Source organism: Pollachius pollachius, assembly GCF_949987615.1.
Source record: "Pollachius pollachius genome assembly, chromosome: 5".
Taxonomy (NCBI): domain Eukaryota; kingdom Metazoa; phylum Chordata; class Actinopteri; order Gadiformes; family Gadidae; genus Pollachius; species Pollachius pollachius.
In genome coordinates this window covers 9,692,012-9,712,746 of record NC_136938.1, presented here as the reverse complement: position 1 = coordinate 9,712,746, position 20,735 = coordinate 9,692,012, and the positions used below count along the sequence as shown (strand labels likewise).

The window sequence follows — 20,735 nt, the reverse complement described above, 5'->3', positions numbered from 1 at the left end:
GAATGGGCACCTTTTGCCTTATTTTTGTGTTTACATAGTAATTTCCCCATAAATGGAATCAGCGGGCCCCTGACCACCCGCTCAATGTTCTCCCAAAATGTTCATACGATACCTAGTAGTAGGTCGTAGTAGTACCAATGATTAAATAATCTATAAACAACACAATGACAGAATTTTTATATTTTATTTCACCAGAGTCCAGGGTAACAGGTGCGGTACCCCTCTGACTTCAATGTATCAGATAATGAGTGGGATCTAGAATGTAGGAGTCGCTTTTCCTGGGGGCCAACCAAGTGCTCCACCGGCACATGAGGAGACAGCCGTCAGTGAGGCGTCGCTCCGCTGATTCCAACCGGCTGGGCGTCGGATCCTGTCAAACACAACCAACATGGCGGACTGGGGTGAGAAACTAACTTGTTTAAAGCATAGAGATCCACGTCTTATCTGGCAAATAAAGACCGCTCGACGACGTGTATGCCCTCGTTTTTAAGGATAGGTGTGCGTTAGATGTATTCAAACTCGGATGATCCCATATATTAACACAAATACGGTCGTCTTTTTCAACAGACGCCGACAACTTCGAGCCGGACGAGCCGATCAAAAAGGCGGCAGTGCAGGATAAATGGGAAGGCGAAGATGAAGACGACGATGTCAAGGTATTGCCATTGAGAGCACCGTGTGTAATATGAGGTGCATTACCGGTGTACTCGTTCGTTAATACCCCGATAAGGTGGTGTGGTTGGTGGTGTAATCTCTTGCATTTTAACGCCATGCTCGCCTGTCAGATGGACTACACACCGTGCTAAGCTAAAGCTAACCCGTCAGGTGGACCTGTGTTGGTTGTATGCTAAGCTAATGCTAACTCGTGGGGCTCCAACATATGTCCGGTTTTATCTTGCCATATGTTATGTTGAGTTCGAAACGTAGCGCTTGGTTGGTTCTATTATCCCTGTTATGTGCCCTCATCCGGCTAATAAAAGAAACGCTTTGTGGTCGTGAAAAGGGTGGCTGTTGATGTTGGACCAACATTAACTACTGGGCCAGGCCATTTCATGTTGGATAGCTTGAGGAAGCCTCCATAAAACCACCCAACAGTAACTTAATGAGTTATTTCTGATGTCCCTGTAAAAAAACAGTTGATGATGCTGGTCCCTTTTGAATGTGTTGTGTTTAGCTGGCCATCTGTGTTGGAAATGTTAGGTGGCTAACCAACTTTAGCCACTTTGGGATGAAATCATGATCTGGTGATGACTCAACTCGACTGGGCCTGGAACTTTCCAAGTCAATCCTACACAAGGGCATTATAACAACAGTCCGCCACACGCCCATAATCACTTGTTCACTACCTGAATATTCTTACATTTTCCTTTTTCTCGCCGTCCAGTACAAGGACCTCCCTTAATTCCCTAATGGAAAGGACTGGCGAGGGCTCCCTAAGCGTCCACTAGATTCTGTGGCATATGGTGTGTATGCAGCCTCCTACAGGATGAGGCTGCATTGTATCTATTGGAGGTTTATTGCCAATTGAAATTATCCAATGATGTTGGAGACTAATTGCTTCTCCTCCCCCCCCCCCCAACACCACCTAATAATAAAGTTGACCTATCAGCAAGGCAGTGCATGCAACTATACTAGAATATTAAACAGATCAAAAAAAAAGTCAAATTAATTAATCAGGTTATTATGACATTAAACTAAGGCAAAATGTATGTTGGTCTTAAAGAGACTTGGGCTTAAAGTAGAATGAGTCATGAGTTTAGATGGGCCTACTCTACCCATGATACACTACTGGTACACTACTAAAGTTGTAAGACTCAATCTAGAGGTCTTTTCTTTTTCAGGATAACTGGGATGACGATGATGAGGAAGAGAAAAAAGCGGAGATAAAGAAAGCAGGTAATAATAAAAATATATTATTTTTAGAACTTGTCACTGTTGGTTGCCACTGCCATAGCTAAAATGCACGTCCAATTTTACGAGTTGAAAGTCATGCATCCACTGATCCATTGTTTCATTGTCATTTTCAGAGACAAAGGTGTCGGAAAAGAAGAAGCTTAGCGAGAAAATAAAGGAGAAGGAAAACCGAGAGAAAAGGAAAAAACAGGAGGAGATCCAGCAGAAGGTAGGGTATTTTTCTGCAGTATTCTAAAGAGAAGGTTGTTTTCAGGGGTTACACCAATACCACTTTTTCATGACTGATACTAACTCCCATTTCAGACATCTGCGTCTCAGATGGTACAGAGCCTATACTTTTTAGCATTCAAAGTTCTGTTTTGAAATGACAAATTGAAAATATTGAACTATCAATGTATTTCCCTTTCAGCTGAAAAGCAGTTTTGTTTTTGCAATTTATGAAAAGTTATGGAGAAAAAAGTGTATTTCTTTTTTATCTATCCAGCAGTTAGGGTTAGCTTTCTGTTTGTTTGACTGTGTTTAAAGCAAGAGGAGCTAACGCCAGAGGAGCAGCAACTGGAGAAGCTCAGAGTTCAGAAACTACAAGAGGCCGCAGACCTGGAGCTAGCTAAAGATGCTTTTGGTATGTAAGGTCATGGTCCTTTATTTGAAAAAATTGTTTGATTTTAAGATCGTTCTGTCAAAATAGTATATGAATGTTAATGACATTAAAGGAAAAAGTAGCATAGTCCTAAATACTACATAAATCATTAATTAAAATGAGCATACTAAACTTTTGAAATAAATATTTCTTTTAAGGTCGCTTGGCATGCTACTTTATGGATGCTTTAATATAGATATTAGTGGGCCCCTCACACAGTGTTTGTAAACGTTCCCGAAATTTAGCCATGGTGCAGAATTACAGCCACTACGAGCCAGTCGCACATTGAGCTTTCCCCGATCGTGCCGTTTCGGTGTCTGTAGCTTTAATGCAAATGAGGAGGAGAGAGGCGGGTCAAGGAGGAGGGTGGGGGTGTGGCCCTGAGCAGCTTGCAGCCACGGAACCATGCGCTGTTTACAGTGGATGTATCGCAATGGCAAGGCGCACACAGCCTTTGGCCGTGTTCGATAAATATTCGGGAGTCCTGGAGCTCAATATCTATATCATATTATATAAATTATCACGGCCAAAAGCTGTGTGCGCCTCCAGACGATATTATAGATCTCAAACGACTGCGTCGGGTTCTCCAACGTCTCTGGTTCTTCCACGTCCACATCAATCTGAAGTAGACTGAACGACGACATGGAGGAGAAAGGGACGGTTGCCCGCGATTGTTGACCGATTGTTGACCTTAGGCACCACTGCCTCCTGTAGTGGGCCACGCCGTGGCAGTGGTCCCTCGGCAGCAGGCAGCGGGAAGTGGGGCTCAAGCGGGAGATACCGCGGGCAACAATCCCTTTCTCCTCCATGTTTTGGGTCATGTACTTCAGGGAATCAAAGCAAAAGATCCTTTCCCCCAATTCCTTCTCAACCATGGCTGAGATAACCCCCACTACGAGTCTCGTTGTGGAAATACCAGAGACGAGAGTCCGACGTGTTATGCGCCATAACACCAACAGCAGAACGGTTATCCCAATAAAGAAGTGTAGGGCTACAACACTTGCATTACAGTCCTGGAGCTCTATATCTAAATAATATCATATAGCCTAATAGGCCTACATATCATATAAAACATATTATTACGGCCAAAAGCTTTTCGCCTCCAGACGATAATTATGCACAAACGACTGCGTCGGGCTCTCCGACGTCTCTGGTTCTTTCACGTCCACATCAATCTGAAGTAGACTGAACCGCCCGCTGCCGGTTGCCTGCTCCCGGCTGCCCGCTGCCAGGCGCTGGTGCTTCGCAGCGGCGGGCAGCGGGGCTCAACGATGGCTGAGATAACCCCCACTACAGTCTTGTTGTGGAAATACGAGACACGTCAGAGAACCAACGTGTTATGCGCCGTAACACCAACAGCAGAATGGTTATCCAAATAACAAAGAAGTGTACAACACTTGCGTTACAGTGTGTGTACACACACACACGCACACGCGGCACTCGCAAGGTCGTGTCTCATTGGCGGGCCATATTCTCTGGGCGGGCAAGGCAGAGAATGAGGAGGTAGCTTGGCCCCTTATGACGACATATCGGGCCACATTCCAAATCGGCGCGCTTCAGCTTCCATTTTTTCAAAGGCGAGCAGGATACCTAGTGCTCCTTCTACACCGAGCGAAAGTTTTAGCCACTGGCGGACCATAGGCAGGCTAGGGGAACTCGTATTAAAATCTCACTTTATGACAAAACCTCATAAAGTGAGATTTTCATGCCATGGGACCTTTTTAAACCTATTTATTTTGCAAACCTTTGTTTTGTTCTCACTAGGGATGTTAACCGATGACCGTTTGACCCATGGTTGACCGTATCAACGTTAACCGATCAATCTTGTCGCTTGTCGGTTAAAAAAATGATTTGGGTCAGTGTGGAATGTGGAGTTGGTTTCACTTCATACAAAAAGATGATCCGATGAGGTGACTTATTGGAAGTTGGACGGACACCGCGTCTCTAACCCACTGTTTAATTTCTCAAGTCTTAATCAATCCTGCATGCGAGCGGCGGAGAATATGATCTCTGAATTATTGGACAGTAGACTAAACGCTATAAGAGTACAGTTAGCCATCTCATTCCAAGATCTTTTTGTGTGAAGTGAAAAAAATTATCCCTCGCACTCAATTTTTCCGTCTCCTCCAAACTAAACAAGCGCCGTCTCTTTGGTGCTGTCATTTTCTTAAATGAGCCGCGGCAATGTTTCAAATGAGCTCCTAACGCTGCCCTCTTCCGATTGGCCCCTGGTGAATCCCGCGAAGGATCTCAACCAGGTCCGCGCAACCTCAGACCATTGAGGGAGTTCACGCCCGTTCTCTACACACAGTCAACTTGCAGTAAGCATGCCTCGTGTTTCAATTCAAACACAGGTCGTGCCGCGGTTAGAGCCACTGCCTCTCACTCGGAGAGAGTGTGTGTGAGTCAGAGGTAGAACGGGAGAGAGATAAGCAGAGTAACGAAATAGCAGGTGGCTGGTGTGGCTCGAAATGGCTGTTCACATAGCACATTTTAATCTGATCGGTTAACCGGTTTCAACTGGTTAATGAGGCTCGGTGGTCGGTCAAGAATATTTTACATTTTCGCCATCCCTAGTTCTCAGTATTAATCCCACCAGGTGTTTTTAGAACATGTCAGATGTTTTTTTTTAAAATATATATATTTTGTTTTAATCCTAAAATGTACTATGTCTTCTGCAGGTATCAGCAATACGGCAATCAACGTGGCAGGTATCGACGCCATGTGCCCGTCTTCTAAAGAAGACTTTGTAGAGTTGGAGAAGTTGCTCAAAGAAAAAATATGCCAGTTTGAGAAGTCTGTGCATTATTCAAATTTTTTGGATTCATTGTTTCGGGAACTCTGTATTTCATGTAAGTTTTACAGTCTTTACTACAATCAATTTATTTGTATGTTCTAGTATGTTTTATGTACTAAATGTCGTGGTTTCCGCCCTGAAAGATTTGTACTAAGCAACCCTTTCTGACTTACAGTGGAAATAGAGGACTTAAAGAAAATCAGTAATGCCCTTACAGTCCTTCTTAGTGAAAAGCAGAAACAAGAAAAAGTGAGTAATTTTATTTTCATTTTGGGGAAATACCATTTTTTGGAGTTTGTCTTCATCCAGCAGATGGTGCTGTGAGTCGACAGCACCATTTAATGAGCATATGGGGTTTGTAAATGACTGATGATTTGGCATATTACAAAAGCTGTGTCAAAGTGATAAATATGGTAGCCTGGGAGGGGTGGTCTACGGCTCATCCAAGTAATCAACTGGTAGTAGCCAATGAGAGTAGGCCGGATCGTGACTTCGCCCTCTGTCTGCTCAACTTTAGAAGAAATTATGCGGGTGATAAGGTTAGCCTGTCAACTTATAGAGCCAGTGAACCAACATTTTTTAGCTTGAATTCAAACACCTTTTCTCTAAATTGGGGATTTATTTCAGTCACAGTGATAAAAAGGCATAGATTACTATGTTGACGATCATCTAACACCAATTACCACGTTTAAAACAAATGTTTAAGTTAGGTATTACGCTTCTCTATTGCATTTAAGGTATTTCTATTTCCTCCGCCGTCGAGCCCAAATGGGATTATATGGGTTTCAAAATGATTATTGAGTTATTTCATCAACACCCAGTTTCATTATGTTATCGATACCTAGTATCCAATCGTTATCCGTGTCATGTCACCACTGAATTGAAAGTTCCCCCTTATCTCTAGAAAGGGGCTGCTGTTATGGTGGGGCGTTCAGCTGTTGAACAGTTTGAATCTGTGGGTGTCTGGTGAATTCTAAACGGCGTACGTCACTCTGCGTTCACAGCAAAACAAAGCCAAGAAGAAAAAGAAGGGCGGTCAGCCCGGTGGCGGGCTGAAGGGCAAGATGCGCGACGATCTGGACTATACAGCGTTTGACGGTGGTTACGCCCAGGACTACGAGGACTTCATGTGACACTGGCGCACCAGCGACCCCGCTCCCCGCCCCGCCCCATCAACCATCCCAAACACAGCTGTACCTTTTCATGCTGCCCCAATGCCATCCTGGAAGTCCTGAACAAGATGACCACCCTGCGTCGGCCCCCACCCCCAGTCTGCCCCTTCATTTTGCTTCAATGACCAGAGGGACTTCACCGGGGAGCGTCCACCGTCGCACACAACCGTTGTATCTGATATGGGCGTATGGATCTGCCTTTCGTGTGGCCTAAAACTCCAGAGACGCTCTCGCTCGTCAATTAGTATCCGCCGGGTGACCCAGATGCAAAGGGAAAGTACATTTGAACTGCTGGGCTTTGTTAGATCCAAGACTCAATGTTTATTGCTAAGATTTGAGAGGTGTGGCTCATTTCAAAGTGGCAGATAAAGTATTGCAGTTCTAAATAAGGACATAGAAACACATGTGGTTATATGCAAACGTCTTTACCCAGAATGTCTGTATATACTAAAGGTCTCTTCTTAATTTGCCTCACAGGAAACTATAGTATCTATGACTCTGGTTGCCAAATACAGGTGTTATTTGGTAATGATTAATCGTAGTCCTCAAGGAGTTGCTATGTTCATGCATTCAGACTGGAGAGCTACATGTGAGCAGTCATAACACCCATTGTATTTGAAGCAAATATGGATGGCCTAGGGTAATAAACATCCTCTCCGCCATTCTCTGGAATTTTCCTTTATGATTTGAATAGCGAAAAAAAGTGCATATAGGTATTATTTTTGTGCATGACAAAGGTATGACTTACTAATTTGATTTCTACTAATGCAGAGTTTGGATACATCAAGTGGTCTGACTTGCCCTCTGCTGGTCTCCTGATCATTGCTTCTGCAGGCTTGTATCAAGTGTGTTGAGGAGCGAGGCCTTGCTTACTTCTCACTACAACCTGGTCCCAGGGGCTCGACTTTCTACTGACTGACCAGTATCCACGACAAGTCCCATCATCGCAGCATCTGCAATCTTTTATATGCATTTAATTTAATAAATCACTGGTAGAAAACAAACCTCGGTTTTGCAGTTTCTGTTTTGAGAGAACTGTCTAGTAGTGGATCTAGATGACGGTTTTCCGACTCTGTTAATGCTGTGACCCTAACCTGTGGAAGTACTTTTGGATCAGGACCCTTCAAGTATTTTGTGCCGAAAAATGGGCAATTCATTTGCATTACCATGTGAACAAAAAATAATGACAAAAGTGAATCATAAAAAGCTTATCAACATTTCTGTGTATTATTCATCACTATATATATTCTTGTTTTCAGTCGTCAAATGAAACAAATCATGCATGTTTCTTGAACAATATATGTTGTAGTCATCCTGACATTCGTTATGTAGCTGTTTAATACGAGTTGAGAGAAGAAACCCTGGTCATTACCAATTTATTCAAATTGTATCCAACTGACTTGTTAAAAACATGGAAAGTACAATAAATATTGTATTTACAATTTCAAGTAAATATTTAACATGGTCAAAGGTTTAGCTTTATCTGGAAATCTTTTCTTTACCCATTCCCCCGCCCAAAAAAATACCTGAAACATGTTTGAATTTAAAAAAAAGATTACATTAATAAAAGAGATTTGAAATAATATAAAAAAAAATGCTTCGCAATCACCACTGATCACTAATGACTGCTGATAAGAGACCTATGGCATGGTATCTCGTCTAGATTGTGTGCGTCTTCCGGCTGGATCCCTGGTGTTGCGTTTTCGGTTGCCACGCGGTGCATTGGTGCCCTCTCTCTGCCGGCGGCGACTAGGCCGGCTGTCTCCTCGCCCACCCGCGCTTGCCCCGGATTGCCCAGATGAATTCTGGGAGTTCTGGAACACGCTCTGTTGTGTCGCATCGTGGTCTCCGCAGGTGAACGTGAGTGCTACCCCCTCATTGCTCTTCATGACGCGGGACGTGCCATCGGAGGTCCCGTCGAAACAGCGGCCAAGGGCGATCTCTTTGGCGGTGCGTGGGTCTTGGTCCGTCACAGTGTAAATGCCGTAGTTGTGGCCGAGAGGATCCAGGGGGGCCAGCATTGTGAACTCATTAGTGTCATTGTTGACTGCCAAGGGCAGATGGTTCACCAGGTACTCCTGGAGAATGGTGTTGACGTTCTCTCGTTTACAGCTGCCCTGGGGAATCACCCTGACCAGTGTGCGGTCCACGCGCTCCTGATCGTACAGCATGCCGCTGCATTTGAACTCCAGACACACTGCAGACACATTATTCAGGTCCATGTCACGGATGCTGCGGGTGTCTCTGAGACCGTACAGCTGGCCCCCTGTCCTGGGATGGGTGCCGCCCATGTTGCGCGAGCGTACATTGAGCTCGTGGGGACTGCTGAGTTTAACCTTGATGTAGCAGGCCCGGTACTCCATGGGCTTGGGCCACCAACTGAGGTAATCCTCCGTCCAACTCATTGGGTCGTCCTCGTTGAAGGGCACTGTGTTGTAATCGTAGCGATCCCCTTCCACTCTGGAGAAACGGAAGTGGGGTGCGCTGAAGGGTGCTTCCTCACAATCCTTCAAACGCTCAAACGGGTAGATTGGTCCGTTGGACTCCTCTGGGGTGTTGGAGTTTGGTTTTGCTACATTAATGCTGAATGCTGTCTTCTTCAACCTGGTGTCCTCATGGTCGGTTCGCCGGTAGTTTAGCTTTCCCAGGAAGGGTTGGGGGACACCGATGAGGTTGGGATTTAATTTTGGTGAGGAGGTCACAGCCTCCAGCTCCTCCCCTCCCAGGTTGGCCATGACGTAGGCAGAATATGCGTCAGCCCTCTGATCGTCACAGAAAGCTGGAAGGCACGCACCGTTGGAACTCGTGATGGCGCTGTCGAACCGGCCCCAGGCGCGGGGGTTGGTGGAGAATCCAGGGGTGGGCTCCATGTTGATCAGACTAATAACGACCCCCTCCACCTGTTCACTGGGCATAAAGCGCTCGCTGCGGAAGCTCCTGACCTTAACGTAGCACCTGCGGTTCTCGGGCACATCCAGGTTGAACAGACGTCTTTCCCTGATCTCCATGTTGCCAATCAAGAAGGTTCTCTCCTCTCTCTTCCCTCTTCTTTTCTTCTCCATCTGCAGATCACCTTCCTCCTCCCACAAAGCTGTCTCAGGATTCAGCGACCAGAGCTTCATGGTGTTTAGATGCTCTGGCATCTTCACCTGAGTGGAGTCCAGGAACACCTTGACCTCACCTGCGTTCAGAGGCACCCCTCCCTGCTCGGCACTGAAGTCAACGGAGAACATTCCGTACGTTCTTAGTGGAAGGGTGTCGCCAGCTTCTCCCACAAAGTTGAGGTCGCTCTGCGCTGCTGCCGCTGTGGAAACATCTCTAGGGTCGAGAAAGGTTACACTAGCCTTGACGTTTCCGACAAACACCTCTCCATTCTGCTTGTAGAATGAGTGAGGAGGGATCTCAAGCTGGACCATCGGATCCTGGCCCTCTGCCTCTCCAAGCTCTAGAGTGTTGGTCTCTGTGGAGCTGATGATGACAGGCTCCTTCTTCCTGAGCAGTTTGATTTCATGGTAGATGGCACCCCCCCTGCTGTTAAACGGCAGCACCTTCGTTGTGTTGACAAACTTCTGCATGTTGTCCACAAAGGTCAGGACCAGCCTGGCTGTATCGAGTGGCACCTGGACGGAGAAGGTGCCTTTGTACCCCGTGCGACTAACTCGCTCTCCGTTCATGAAGATGTGGCCAAACCTCATCGGTTCCCCTGTATCCGCCGCGACGGCTCGCCCGTGAACGACAGCCTTGGTCTCCACGCACTTCTGGCAGCCGCACGCCGTCACCACCATTGTGGGGAGTTGGTAGCCCTGGCACGATATATCTCGCTTGGCCATCTTCGCCACGCCACAGCAGAATGCAACGTTGTCTTTGCAGCGGCTGGCGTTGTCCAGCTGACCGGCACAGGTGGTGGTGGGACATTTGCCCACGTCGTAGTAGAGGGAATCGCTGGTGTTCTGGGGGCAGTCGTGGGGCAGGCGAATGAGGTGCGTCTCAGGTGTGGGATTACAGGACGGCTGATCTTTAGCTGCAGGACAGAGGCAGATTAAAAAAGAGGAATGAGGATGAGATTCTTGCAAATGAGGACAATGTCTCAGCACACATCTCAGTTACAATCCTTTTTTTGTTTGTATCCTTTAGGGTCTCTAGGTGTTTTCCATCAACCCTTTGCTTTGCCTTTCAACTCTAAGCATTGGCCTATTGCTTTGGGAACTGTGGATGAAATGTATAACATTCATGTGTCATTTACAGCATTCCCGCTATTCCATGATTATCATTTTTTGGATAGAGTTTTTGGTTCCACAGTGTGGATGGATATGCTGGCCTCCTCAGAGTAATCTGAGTTGGGTTGTCCTGTACCTAGTACAGTGAGAAGGGCTGGTTTGGTCTTTATGGCGCCGGCTGGGCTACTGGCTCTGCAGTAGTATTCTCCAGACTGTTGAGGACGCAGGTCTTTCAGGACCAATGTGCTGTCAGACCGTCGCTCAAGGAGAGTATTGTTGTGGAACCTGGTGGATCCCAAGGAAGGGAAGTAAAAATTTGCAACCCACATTCAACTCAACTTAGTCTATACCAAATGATTAGACAAAAACAGCTTAAATAACTAAATACACAAGAAATGTGTAGAAAGTAATACTCTTAAGATTTTAACCAAAGTATGTTTCTCATATGTAGTCAGTTATAAACAAGTTATAAACAACCACTGTTTTAAGTGGAGTTAGTGTATTTTGGGCATTTCTTACCACTGGAACTGCTCTGGCTTTGGCGTTCCGGACACTTGGCAGCAAAATACAGCAGAGTGACCCTCTCGCCTGGCTTTGCTCTCAGGGTTCGTCAACACATGAAGCTTCTCTGAGAAACCAGAGGAACAGTGGCCAAATGAAAAAAATATATATTCCTCATCATTGTGGATGTAAGAGCAAGTGATTGATTGGGAAAAGGATTTTGCTAGCCGTGATGAAGGCCTCAAACAATTCGGATAAAGTATATTGATTGACTAGCTTTTCTATTTTTAATAAACCGGAATCAGTGTAGTCTAGGGGTAAGGTCCGGTATAAAATAATATTACAGCAATTAGTACATGGATCTGTTTGTTACATAAAATAAAAAAATGAATGAAAAAATTGCATGGGCTTGCCCCAAAAAATGACCAGATTTGTAATTTGTGGATGCTGTGATGAGACTCAAAGCGCCCCCTCCAGTTACCTGTCCTCTCCAGCCGGATGCTGAGCACTGAGGTGGGCTCACTGCTGAGCGGTACCAACACGTCCAGCGGGGAGTGGTTCTGTGCGCTGACCGTCAGCGTGGTGTTTCCATCGGGACAGACACCGGGGATCCGGAAGTGTCCGTTGTGGTCGGTGAGCACTAGGAGTTTTCCCAAGCGCACGATGGTGGCGCCTTCCGCGACCAGTCCTCCCGCCCCGCGGACTGAGCCCAGCAGGACGTGCCCCTCACACGTGCACGCCTCGCACTCAGCGTTCACCTTTCCCATCATGCAATGCAGATGGCAGTCTACAGAGTAGTATATGATAAAGTCAATGTGGGTATAAATGAACAGCCAACAACACAATGTACGAGGATACCTGTACGAAACACCGCTTACCCGCCCTGGGGCATTCAGGGCCGTCGCATGACCTTCCCTCCACTTTGGGTCCGCTGCAGGACAGAGTCTGGGACTGGCAGCTCCGAGAGCGCACCTGTACCCCAACCCTGCCGCACATGGCCGGGCACGCGTTCCAGACAGACCAGGGACCCCAGACTCCCTGCAGGATTTCACTATAATCTAGATAGATACAAGCATGGGTAATATACATGTTTGGAATAGCAGCTTTGCATTACATTACAATAATTGTATTACGACTACTATGTGTTTTTCTGGGAGTGGAACCCCCCAGCCGCTACAATATCCTGCCCTAAATGAACTAATTCGAAGCCGCCTATTCCACTGATCACACCTACCTTTCGGGCAGAGGAAGCGGACAGAGTAGTTGGAGCAGTTTCTCCCCGGACCCTGCTCTTCATTGAGGCACCAGAAACCCACAGTGGGGTCAGCGTGCACCGTCTCCCCCGTCTCGCGGGCCGGGACCCAGTCCGTGGTCCTGGCCTCCAGGGCCCGTGGGACAGGACACACCCTGGAGCGGTAGTAGAAGCGGATTGCTTCCAGCTGCTCGTAGTCCCCACGGCCCCCGGGATGGTCCACGTTGAACCAGGTGGTCCACTCATGCTTGGCTGAAGGTACGAGGATGAGGCAAGCCGTGAGATTGGCTTAGCAGCTGCTCGGTCGACACGCGGCTGTTTGGAACTGGACTGCACAACAATCTGATTCTACATGCACTTTTTCTGTTTTTATTGTAGATAAGAAATGCAATCATACCGTCTGAATTGTCAGTCCTCCGTGATCCTAAACATGATACACACAGACACACAAGATCGGTATCATTAACAGTACTCCCCTATATCATTTTTGTGGTTAACGGATATACTCTTATTGTTGGTTCTATGAACCAACAATAACAATAAATTAAACCACCAGTGGTTGAATTTGTCCTGGGAAAGTGGAGGAAAGACTAATAGACATTTTTGAACTGTATTGTATTGAAGACAGTCAAGGTAATCACCTAAATGAGGACTCAAACACAGCTTGGCATGTCAGCAATATTTTCTTTCCCAACATGTTATTATTGAAAAATACCAGAGCATTGTGTCTTTTCCCTCTGGATTACTCTGCAATCTTTGTTGTACATTTTACATCTGTGTTTGTGTGTGTGCGTTTTCTGTAGGATTGTGTGTGTCTGTGTGTGTTTGTGGGCTGCTTAGTTGTGTGTCTTATAAGGTGTGTGTGCCAAAGTGTATATTTTGTATGGCTGTTTTGTGTTAGTATTTGCATGTGTACTGTGTGTTTGTGCAAAATGCATGCAAAACTCGAGAGCCAAACCTCGAGACGTGGTCGCCATGGCGCCAAGGACAAGAAGGAGGGGCAACACGGACATTCTGACACTTTGTAGCTCGGAGCGACCTCTGACCTTTCACCTCTGGGTAGAACCGTGTCACAGCAGGGACTCTAAAGATAGTGTTGTCCGCCACTCTGTTGATGAAAGAGGAAAGCAGAAATCACATTCCGACAATAAACTGCCAAGATGCACTGCAGCAATTCTAAGATACGATACTATAATAGGCATTAAAAATATATATAAAAGGCATTAATCATTAGCGTTTTGATAACATTTCTAGCAATGAATGTGCATTTTATTTTCAGTATCTTCAGTCAGTGAATGTATATGATGTTTAGTTTGCTAGTCAATGCAACGTTTTCTATCGCTGCCATTCTATCGCATATGGCATTGCTAGCCCTGAAACCAAGCCGCTTGAGCGTTGTTTGAATCAATGTCTTTTCGTTGGGTAGTCTTCTGAGCTGTTGTGTCATGTGTCAAGTGTTATTTCATGTAACGTAAAGATATTTATTCTACTGTTGTACATATTGCGACAACGTGTTTTTGTGGGGCACAACAGATTTTTATGTATGCTTTGCATTCACCTAAAGAAATCCATTACATGTCGATTTTTCGAGTGACCCCGGGAAGGTCACTCGACGGACTTGAGTTTTTGAGAGACACAATGGAAAGCTCAGATGATTACACAACGCCGAGACATTCATTCAAACATGCGTGCTGCGTGGTTTCAGGATTATTAGATTCCATATAAATGACCAAGGCAACGATAGAAAACGTTGCAATAACTAACAAACCAAACTTCATATACACTCACTGAGTGAAGATAACGAAATTCTAATTTGCATTTATTGCTAGAAATGTTAGGAAAGCACATTTGAATGCAGAAACTCAAATTTTGCATTTTCAACTGAGAATAAAACAAATGTCTTCCATTTTGTTTTTGTAGACAACCGTGACACACGTGACATCTTGCGTTTGCTTTGGCCAGTTGATAGGCGGCAAAAGACCAGCCAACGGTAATTTGGGTTGTTTTGGGTCATTTTGACAAAAGACCCATTATTTTGTTGGAGATCATTCTGATAAAAGTACAATTCTAAAAGGCTCATGAACTGTAATACCACATAATTGTACCTAAAATCTACAAGGGTAGCATAGAGTTACTCCTACAGTTTTCTGTACCAGGCTGACTAACGATAACAAGACGTTTTTGAGCACAATCGTCTTACTGGCTGAATTTAGAGGAATTTGAGTGATAATCTCTCACATCCTCTCCATATAAGTTCGATAGAGCAGCAGAACCACGTTGAGCTGCTAACCGTTATGGACACGCACAGAACTCTGCTCAAGTTACACATCTGGATAAGCAATCAAGCCAGCGCCAGGGGAGCACTAAAGTCTTTCTGCATCCCCAAGACAAGAAACACCAGGTTGTCTAATGTCAACACAAGCAAAGTAGAGCTCCAGTGTGACCAATCACAGCTCCATAGGATACCAGATTCAAGCGATCTATATCACACATTGTACATGTTGAGTTTGGATTTGTGTTTCAAAAAGCACCCATCCCCTTTTTTAAGTATCTTAAAAAAATAAAAATGAAGAAAATCTGGGTGCCTCATTAAAACACGAAAACGGTATGAATTCTTTCAATTGTTGGGAGTCCTTGGATGTGATGAGAACAAGATCATGTGGGATGAAGTCTATCACTCAAAACATCTTGTCCCAAAAAACATTTCCTGTGACATTGGAAACAGACGCCTGGTTTTACAACTCAATAAAAAAATGTTAACGACAACGACGCACTTCTCAATCACTATGAGTAGGATACATATGGACAGAAATAATGTCAGGATTTGATCTCTCTTACCTCTTTCTGCAGTGAGGAGTTGTGCGGTTTGGGATCCTGAGAACCCTTTCCCTCTCTCTCGCTCTTTTCTCAATTCTTGCGTGACAGACCCCACCCTCTCCTCCTTCCTATACTAAAGTCTAAAAGCCCCCTACGCACTCTTATACTTACCCCCCTACTCATTCCTCCAACCACTGAATGTTTGGTATCAACCCACCACCATCTCTGTTCCCTCTCACCCCCTATCTCACCCCACCCGCCCCAACTGAGAAAATAACACAGATCACAAGTTTCTAAAGCAGCCACTTTGATCTTGTACATTTTAACCATAGGAATTGTATCTAGGCCTGTGTATTGGCAGAAATGATCCATCCATAATACATGGGGTTGCAATTCAATATGTAGAGATAAATTGTAATAGTGTGTTGAGCTTTTCAATGTTACCCTTAGGAGTTGAAATGTATGTTAAAAAAATAATTTATTGAGATAATACATCAGGCAACAATTACAAAACAGTATGTCAATTGCAATACGATCTTGGGGGTCATCAATTAAACAGCAATATGGGTTCTTTGAGAATGAATACAGTATAGGAAAACAGAATCATAGCTAATTTCATGTGTCCTACAGGCTTTTGTTCCACCTCAAACATGTGCTTAAATCTGTTGCTTGTGAGGTAACACTTGAAAGGTTAAGGTATCAAATACAATCACCTGTTGTTGAAGGCAATCAGAACCTTCTAAAGGGTCAACTCAGGAGGCTGGGGCATGGTCAACCTAACCGTAAAGGAAGGAACATTGGGAAGGTACACAGCTTCTAGTGATGGATAGGAGGATTAATAGGTGTTTTATTGAAATCATACTTATTCTCAAACTTAGTCCATATTTTAATCGATAATTGTATTCCAACTGTGATAAATAAATATTATATGCAAATGTTATAAATGAAATGTCATATGGTTAAAAAAATAAGTTAGTTAATTATGTGCTGTTAACATGCTCAATTTATGACTTTATTTTTTTAGTAAATAATTAAAGCTTCTTGTTAAGCAGTGCTACTAATCTGCGAGGAAAAACATTTTTCTGAACAGTTTCACTAAATGTAGGGAGTGAAGTTTAATTATTGGTTGTTATTGCATGTTGGACTCTTGCAATATAATATATAGATCAATGCTATAAAATGCTGTTCAATGATATCTAGAGAAGTTTTTCTACAGTGCGAATTTACAGAACCTTTTCCACCAATCCTAATATTACATCATGTTCATTTTCCACCGATTACTGTTTCCTCGGCAGCCGGTAGTAGACTTGGCGGGAAGTGTTCAGTAAAGGGGACATCAGGATGTAGTTCAGCAATTTGCAGGCCATTTCTCCAGCCAAACACTTCCAGCTGGACTTTAAAGCATTTGGAGTCATTTAGAACAAGGTTTATCTGCGAAACATATGTCCAGACATGGCGTTTATCACAGGATTTCCGATGATAACGGTAATCTTGGTGCACATTCTTCACCTGTGGTTGTATCAACCCCAAACCAAGATTTTTTTATTTTTATTGTTATACTGTACAAAGAAACCACAAGGTTTTAATTGAGAATCTCCTCCAAGATTATCCCATATAAATTATCAGAAGCAGACAGGAAGCCCTGCCATGGGCCTCGCTGTTTGTTCTTGGTGGTGACCACAGACCAAACTGTCTGCCGGTCAGTGTTGTGTAACACAGCTCGTAGCGCATAAGTGCTTTTTACTAAAGGAAGACTTTACAAGCCATTTTAATATCAAGGTCTTACGAGAACTGGTAGTCTTTTATGGGTCTTCATGTCTTCATGAAACAAGACAGGGCACATGGAGGAGGAAACAGAGGGAGGGACAACGCAAGGAAAAACACCTCACGTTTTGTCTCTGGGCAACAGAGGGAAACAGCTAATGTTTGGTTTGGCTCATCCGTTGGTAAATAGCTCCCAGAAAGGTGTCTCAAACAGGGCCACGTTTCCATCTTGTACAAAGGTCAGTGAGTGTGAAAGATGTAGCTATCAAGGATTTCAAAAGATTTATAATTTTACTGTTTTGGGAAACATTGAAAGGATACACATCTTCATTTCAATGTCGTTGGGCAACGGGGGTGAGGCTTGAGAGTGAGTGCTAATATGAACAGTGGATCGTTTAACAAAAGGACAGTTATATGGTGAAAAGAATTGGTGAATTTGATATGAAGACGTTATCCAAAAATGAAATCTTTTTATCATCTGTGACTTTTGTTCTGTGAAAACATTAGTCTAAATAGTCATGGGTTGTGATTAAGATCATAGATGGACCAGAGATAGACCAGAGGTTGTGCTGGGTTCAGAGGTGAAGCCATATGGGACCAACCTTAACGACCACCTTCCAAGTGGGAAAAAGCATTCATTCCTTGGGATTCTGAGTGGGAAATATGGGAACCTTCCAGCAAGAGTGATGACTCAGATCAAAACATGGAAGTTCAGCAACTGTCAAGGCCTCCAGTGGTTATGACAAGCCTTCCGTCCAAAATATTGCTAGATTATTGACCAATTTATTTAGGTTAATTCACCATAACTCACCCAAAGGAATCTATAGGATGATGATTGGTTTTAAATCTCCCATCGTCCTCTGGGGATGGATGTTTAGTAGTGGCTAGGGGGTTTAACTCCCAGGCAACGGGTTCTGGTTGACCCCCATGTCCAGACCACATTTCAGAGTGATCATTTCCTTACAAATCACTGTAAAGTTGGTCTAAAGTGACCGCTAAATTACTACATATTTCTCCTCCATTCTGGTGCTTGTGAAACCTCAAAGGTAAGAGGGCCCTTATTCAGCCCCCTGTGTGGCCTGAGACCCCAGCACTGGGACCCCAGCACTGGGAGCCCACCGCAGGGCCGTGACAGGGCCAGAGTTGGCCCAGAGGTTACGTTGAGGCCGCCGGGGGGGTCGACTGTAATGAGTCCACCAGTGAAGGTATGCACAGAGGCCTCTGCTACTGTCGTTAGGGGCCCCCGCAGGCACACGGCGAGGGAGAGCACTTCCTATACTGGCTGCTGTCACACCACCAAGATCCAAGGCTGGGAAAGAAGACAGAACCAGGCTGAATTAGACTCCTCTATGTTACTCTGTTTCTCAAGGTCACAAGTTAAAGTAAAAAATGTATGTTAAGTTAGAAAACACTCAAAGTTTAGCATCGAAAAGCACAGTATTCTTTTTCATCCCAACTCATGCTGCGTTGATACATACTTTGTAGTATAAGTGGCTCCAACTTTGTTTCGAAATAGATACATTTAGCATGTATCTATTTAGCAATTTACAAGTGAGGCTGAGAAACATTACTTGTTACTCATTGGAGTTTCCTTATTATTATAAGTCAGATGTTCATTTTGTGAACAATTTCGTCGGTAACCTAGTGTTGACCTAATTGGAAAAAAACAAGTGTTTTTGAACTCCTAAATCTCAAAACAATACCGATCTTTGAAGTAGCAAAGACACACCCTCGGAGTGGGTCTTGACTTCTAACCTCCCCTCTGGCACCCCACATCCTCATGAGTGGCTTTTAATGCATTTCTCCTGCTGGGAAATCTGCCTTCACACATTAAAACCATCAAGCCGTGCCTGCCTGAATCCACCCTAGGGGGCTTTCTGTGAAGGGGGGGGACGGTGATTTCCCCAGCACAGGGAGAGCCTTTGGTTTGGCACCTCCTCTGGGGGGAGTTGGAGGGCTGGATGGCGAAGGTCTAGATGAGAAACATGTGAGGCCAACCTGGAAGACAGATGATCCAGGCTTCACACGGGCATCCATCTTGGGCTTTAGCCAGAGGTGTGTGAGGGGTCCAGGGAAATGGCTGACTTCGGACTTCAAACACACAAGGAGAGAAGAAACGAATTCCCTCACCCTACATGCTCTTGAACGTCGATTCTGGTTTTCTTTTGCTCCATCAGGTTTAATGCTGTGTTACACAAACTTGAATAAATTCATAGCAGTGCTGACACTGTTTTTTGATTATTTATTGTTATGATATTCTATTTCCCCTTTATAGATTCATCATTATTGTCTCTATATGTAAAAAAATATTTCATGGGACTTTTTTAAATAACAGTGGTGGATGGTACAGAGTCTGTTTCAACAGACTTCACATGGAAAATCAATAGGAAGATCCTCAGACACAGGGTTGCAGCGAATCAAATTTTACAAAGAGACCACTAAATCTATTAAAGTTTCTCTTTTCAGCTGGGTTCCTGGGAAAAGATTTGACTTGGGTTTGAAGACGGTAACAGAGAAGACTGGTTGGTTTGATGCCATGGCGGAACTCGCTCCAGACGTGACTAAACAACATCAGAGGAGCAACTTTGCACATTCTCCCAGTCTGGATAGCTCCTTCACAGCGAGGCAAAGAAGTGAGAGGTATCTTTGAAAACAATATGCTTGCAGATCAACTATTTTTATCTCTTCATCTGTTTTAGATTCCAAACAGATGTTTGTGATATAGAATTATAATACAGTGCACTTTCACATGCTTTAAGGAAAGTATTATTCTGGTTATCAAGGTGGAAACTTATTTCCACCTTGAGACGGAGTGCGTGTTTGACAAAGTTTGTCCATTAAGTCGTAGACGGATGGTTTGTCTCGCCACTCAGAGGAAGAGAGAGAGAGACAGAGAGAGTTCCTGTGGAATCCATCAATGGCCTTACCTCCCGACCAGCGTGATGTCACCTCCTGGCTCATCATTAAGCCACGTCCACAATGGAGAGCCCCCCCTTCTCTCGGGCCAATGTTAATTCCCATTGGCTAAATAAACAAGTCTATCTGGATCCAAGTTCTCGGTCTCCGGGGCGATTTCCCACCCCTTGTTGTAGTAGTTAGTGATTCATTAAATGGCCAACGGATTGATTCCCTAATTGATCAGTTGATGGAAACATGTCGTGTACCACCAACACAATGTACTTTTCTACCATCTTGACCTCAATAAAACCAGAATGAAGGCTTTTTTCAGAGTCTATGCCCTCATGTGAACAAGGTGGAAGAGTGCTGCAGAATGCATTATTCATGTTAATCACAGTTGGATAGCATCAGCATTACAGCGGCAGTAACACATGTAGGGTTGCTGCTGTACTGCTGTTCAGGCAAGCATCTGCTAGTAATCTAAGCGGAACAATCCTGGCTACTAGTCTACAGGATCATCAGGGACCTGGGAGAGTATTCAGCCTGAAGGATGCACAAAAACAGAGAGGAATCTATCCTCTCTGCTCTCACACTACAGTTAAACCCCTTAAAAACAGGATTGTAGTTTTCTAGGGATGCCCTTAAGGGCATATTACGCTGTAACAGCTTCACTAAGCAAATAAATGTTTCACATGATGAAAATTGAAGATATATTCTTACATTGAGCACCGATGGCAATGCAGAAAAGAAGATGTTAATGTTT

At 44.5% G+C, this 20,735-nt stretch overlaps 2 protein-coding genes across 2 annotated transcripts; one reads left to right on the top strand and one right to left on the bottom strand.

Moving 5' to 3' along the window:
* The first annotated feature begins 376 nt into the window (after nucleotides 1-376).
* On the top strand, nucleotides 377-7,997 carry LOC307076110 (eukaryotic translation initiation factor 3 subunit J-A-like). The gene is made up of 8 exons (XM_079736988.1): nucleotides 377-401; nucleotides 568-656; nucleotides 1,842-1,896; nucleotides 2,028-2,122; nucleotides 2,440-2,536; nucleotides 5,236-5,406; nucleotides 5,527-5,600; nucleotides 6,356-7,997. Exons 1-8 carry the CDS (start codon nucleotides 389-391, stop codon nucleotides 6,482-6,484), a joined length of 723 nt encoding a protein of 240 aa, XP_079593114.1. The 5' UTR covers nucleotides 377-388; the 3' UTR covers nucleotides 6,485-7,997.
* Nucleotides 7,998-8,152: 155 nt separating this feature from the next.
* Nucleotides 8,153-15,417, bottom strand: cilp (cartilage intermediate layer protein, nucleotide pyrophosphohydrolase). Its single transcript, XM_079736987.1, has 9 exons — nucleotides 15,332-15,417; nucleotides 13,452-13,601; nucleotides 12,891-12,917; nucleotides 12,476-12,745; nucleotides 12,120-12,299; nucleotides 11,723-12,028; nucleotides 11,260-11,368; nucleotides 10,877-11,025; nucleotides 8,153-10,544 (listed from the first exon to the last, which is right to left on the bottom strand). Exons 2-9 carry the CDS (start codon nucleotides 13,504-13,506, stop codon nucleotides 8,164-8,166), a joined length of 3,477 nt encoding a protein of 1,158 aa, XP_079593113.1. The 5' UTR covers nucleotides 13,507-13,601; nucleotides 15,332-15,417; the 3' UTR covers nucleotides 8,153-8,163.
* Nucleotides 15,418-20,735: the final 5,318 nt, after the last annotated feature.

Bases quoted from the DNA above. Each gene is read 5' to 3' on its own strand.
- LOC307076110 (XM_079736988.1), top strand. The intron at 2,123-2,439 runs GTAGGGTATTTT...CTGTGTTTAAAG, and splicing joins AGGAGGAGATCCAGCAGAAG to CAAGAGGAGCTAACGCCAGA. The intron at 5,601-6,355 runs GTGAGTAATTTT...CTGCGTTCACAG, and splicing joins AAAAGCAGAAACAAGAAAAA to CAAAACAAAGCCAAGAAGAA.
- cilp (XM_079736987.1), bottom strand. From the start codon at position 13,506: ATGTCCGTGTTGCCCCTCCTTCTTGTCCTTGGCGCCATGGCGACCACG. The intron at 12,029-12,119 runs GTAAGCGGTGTT...ACTACTCTGTAG, and splicing joins CCCTGAATGCCCCAGGGCGG to ACTGCCATCTGCATTGCATG. The intron at 11,369-11,722 runs GTAACTGGAGGG...CTGGTTTCTCAG, and splicing joins CATCCGGCTGGAGAGGACAG to AGAAGCTTCATGTGTTGACG.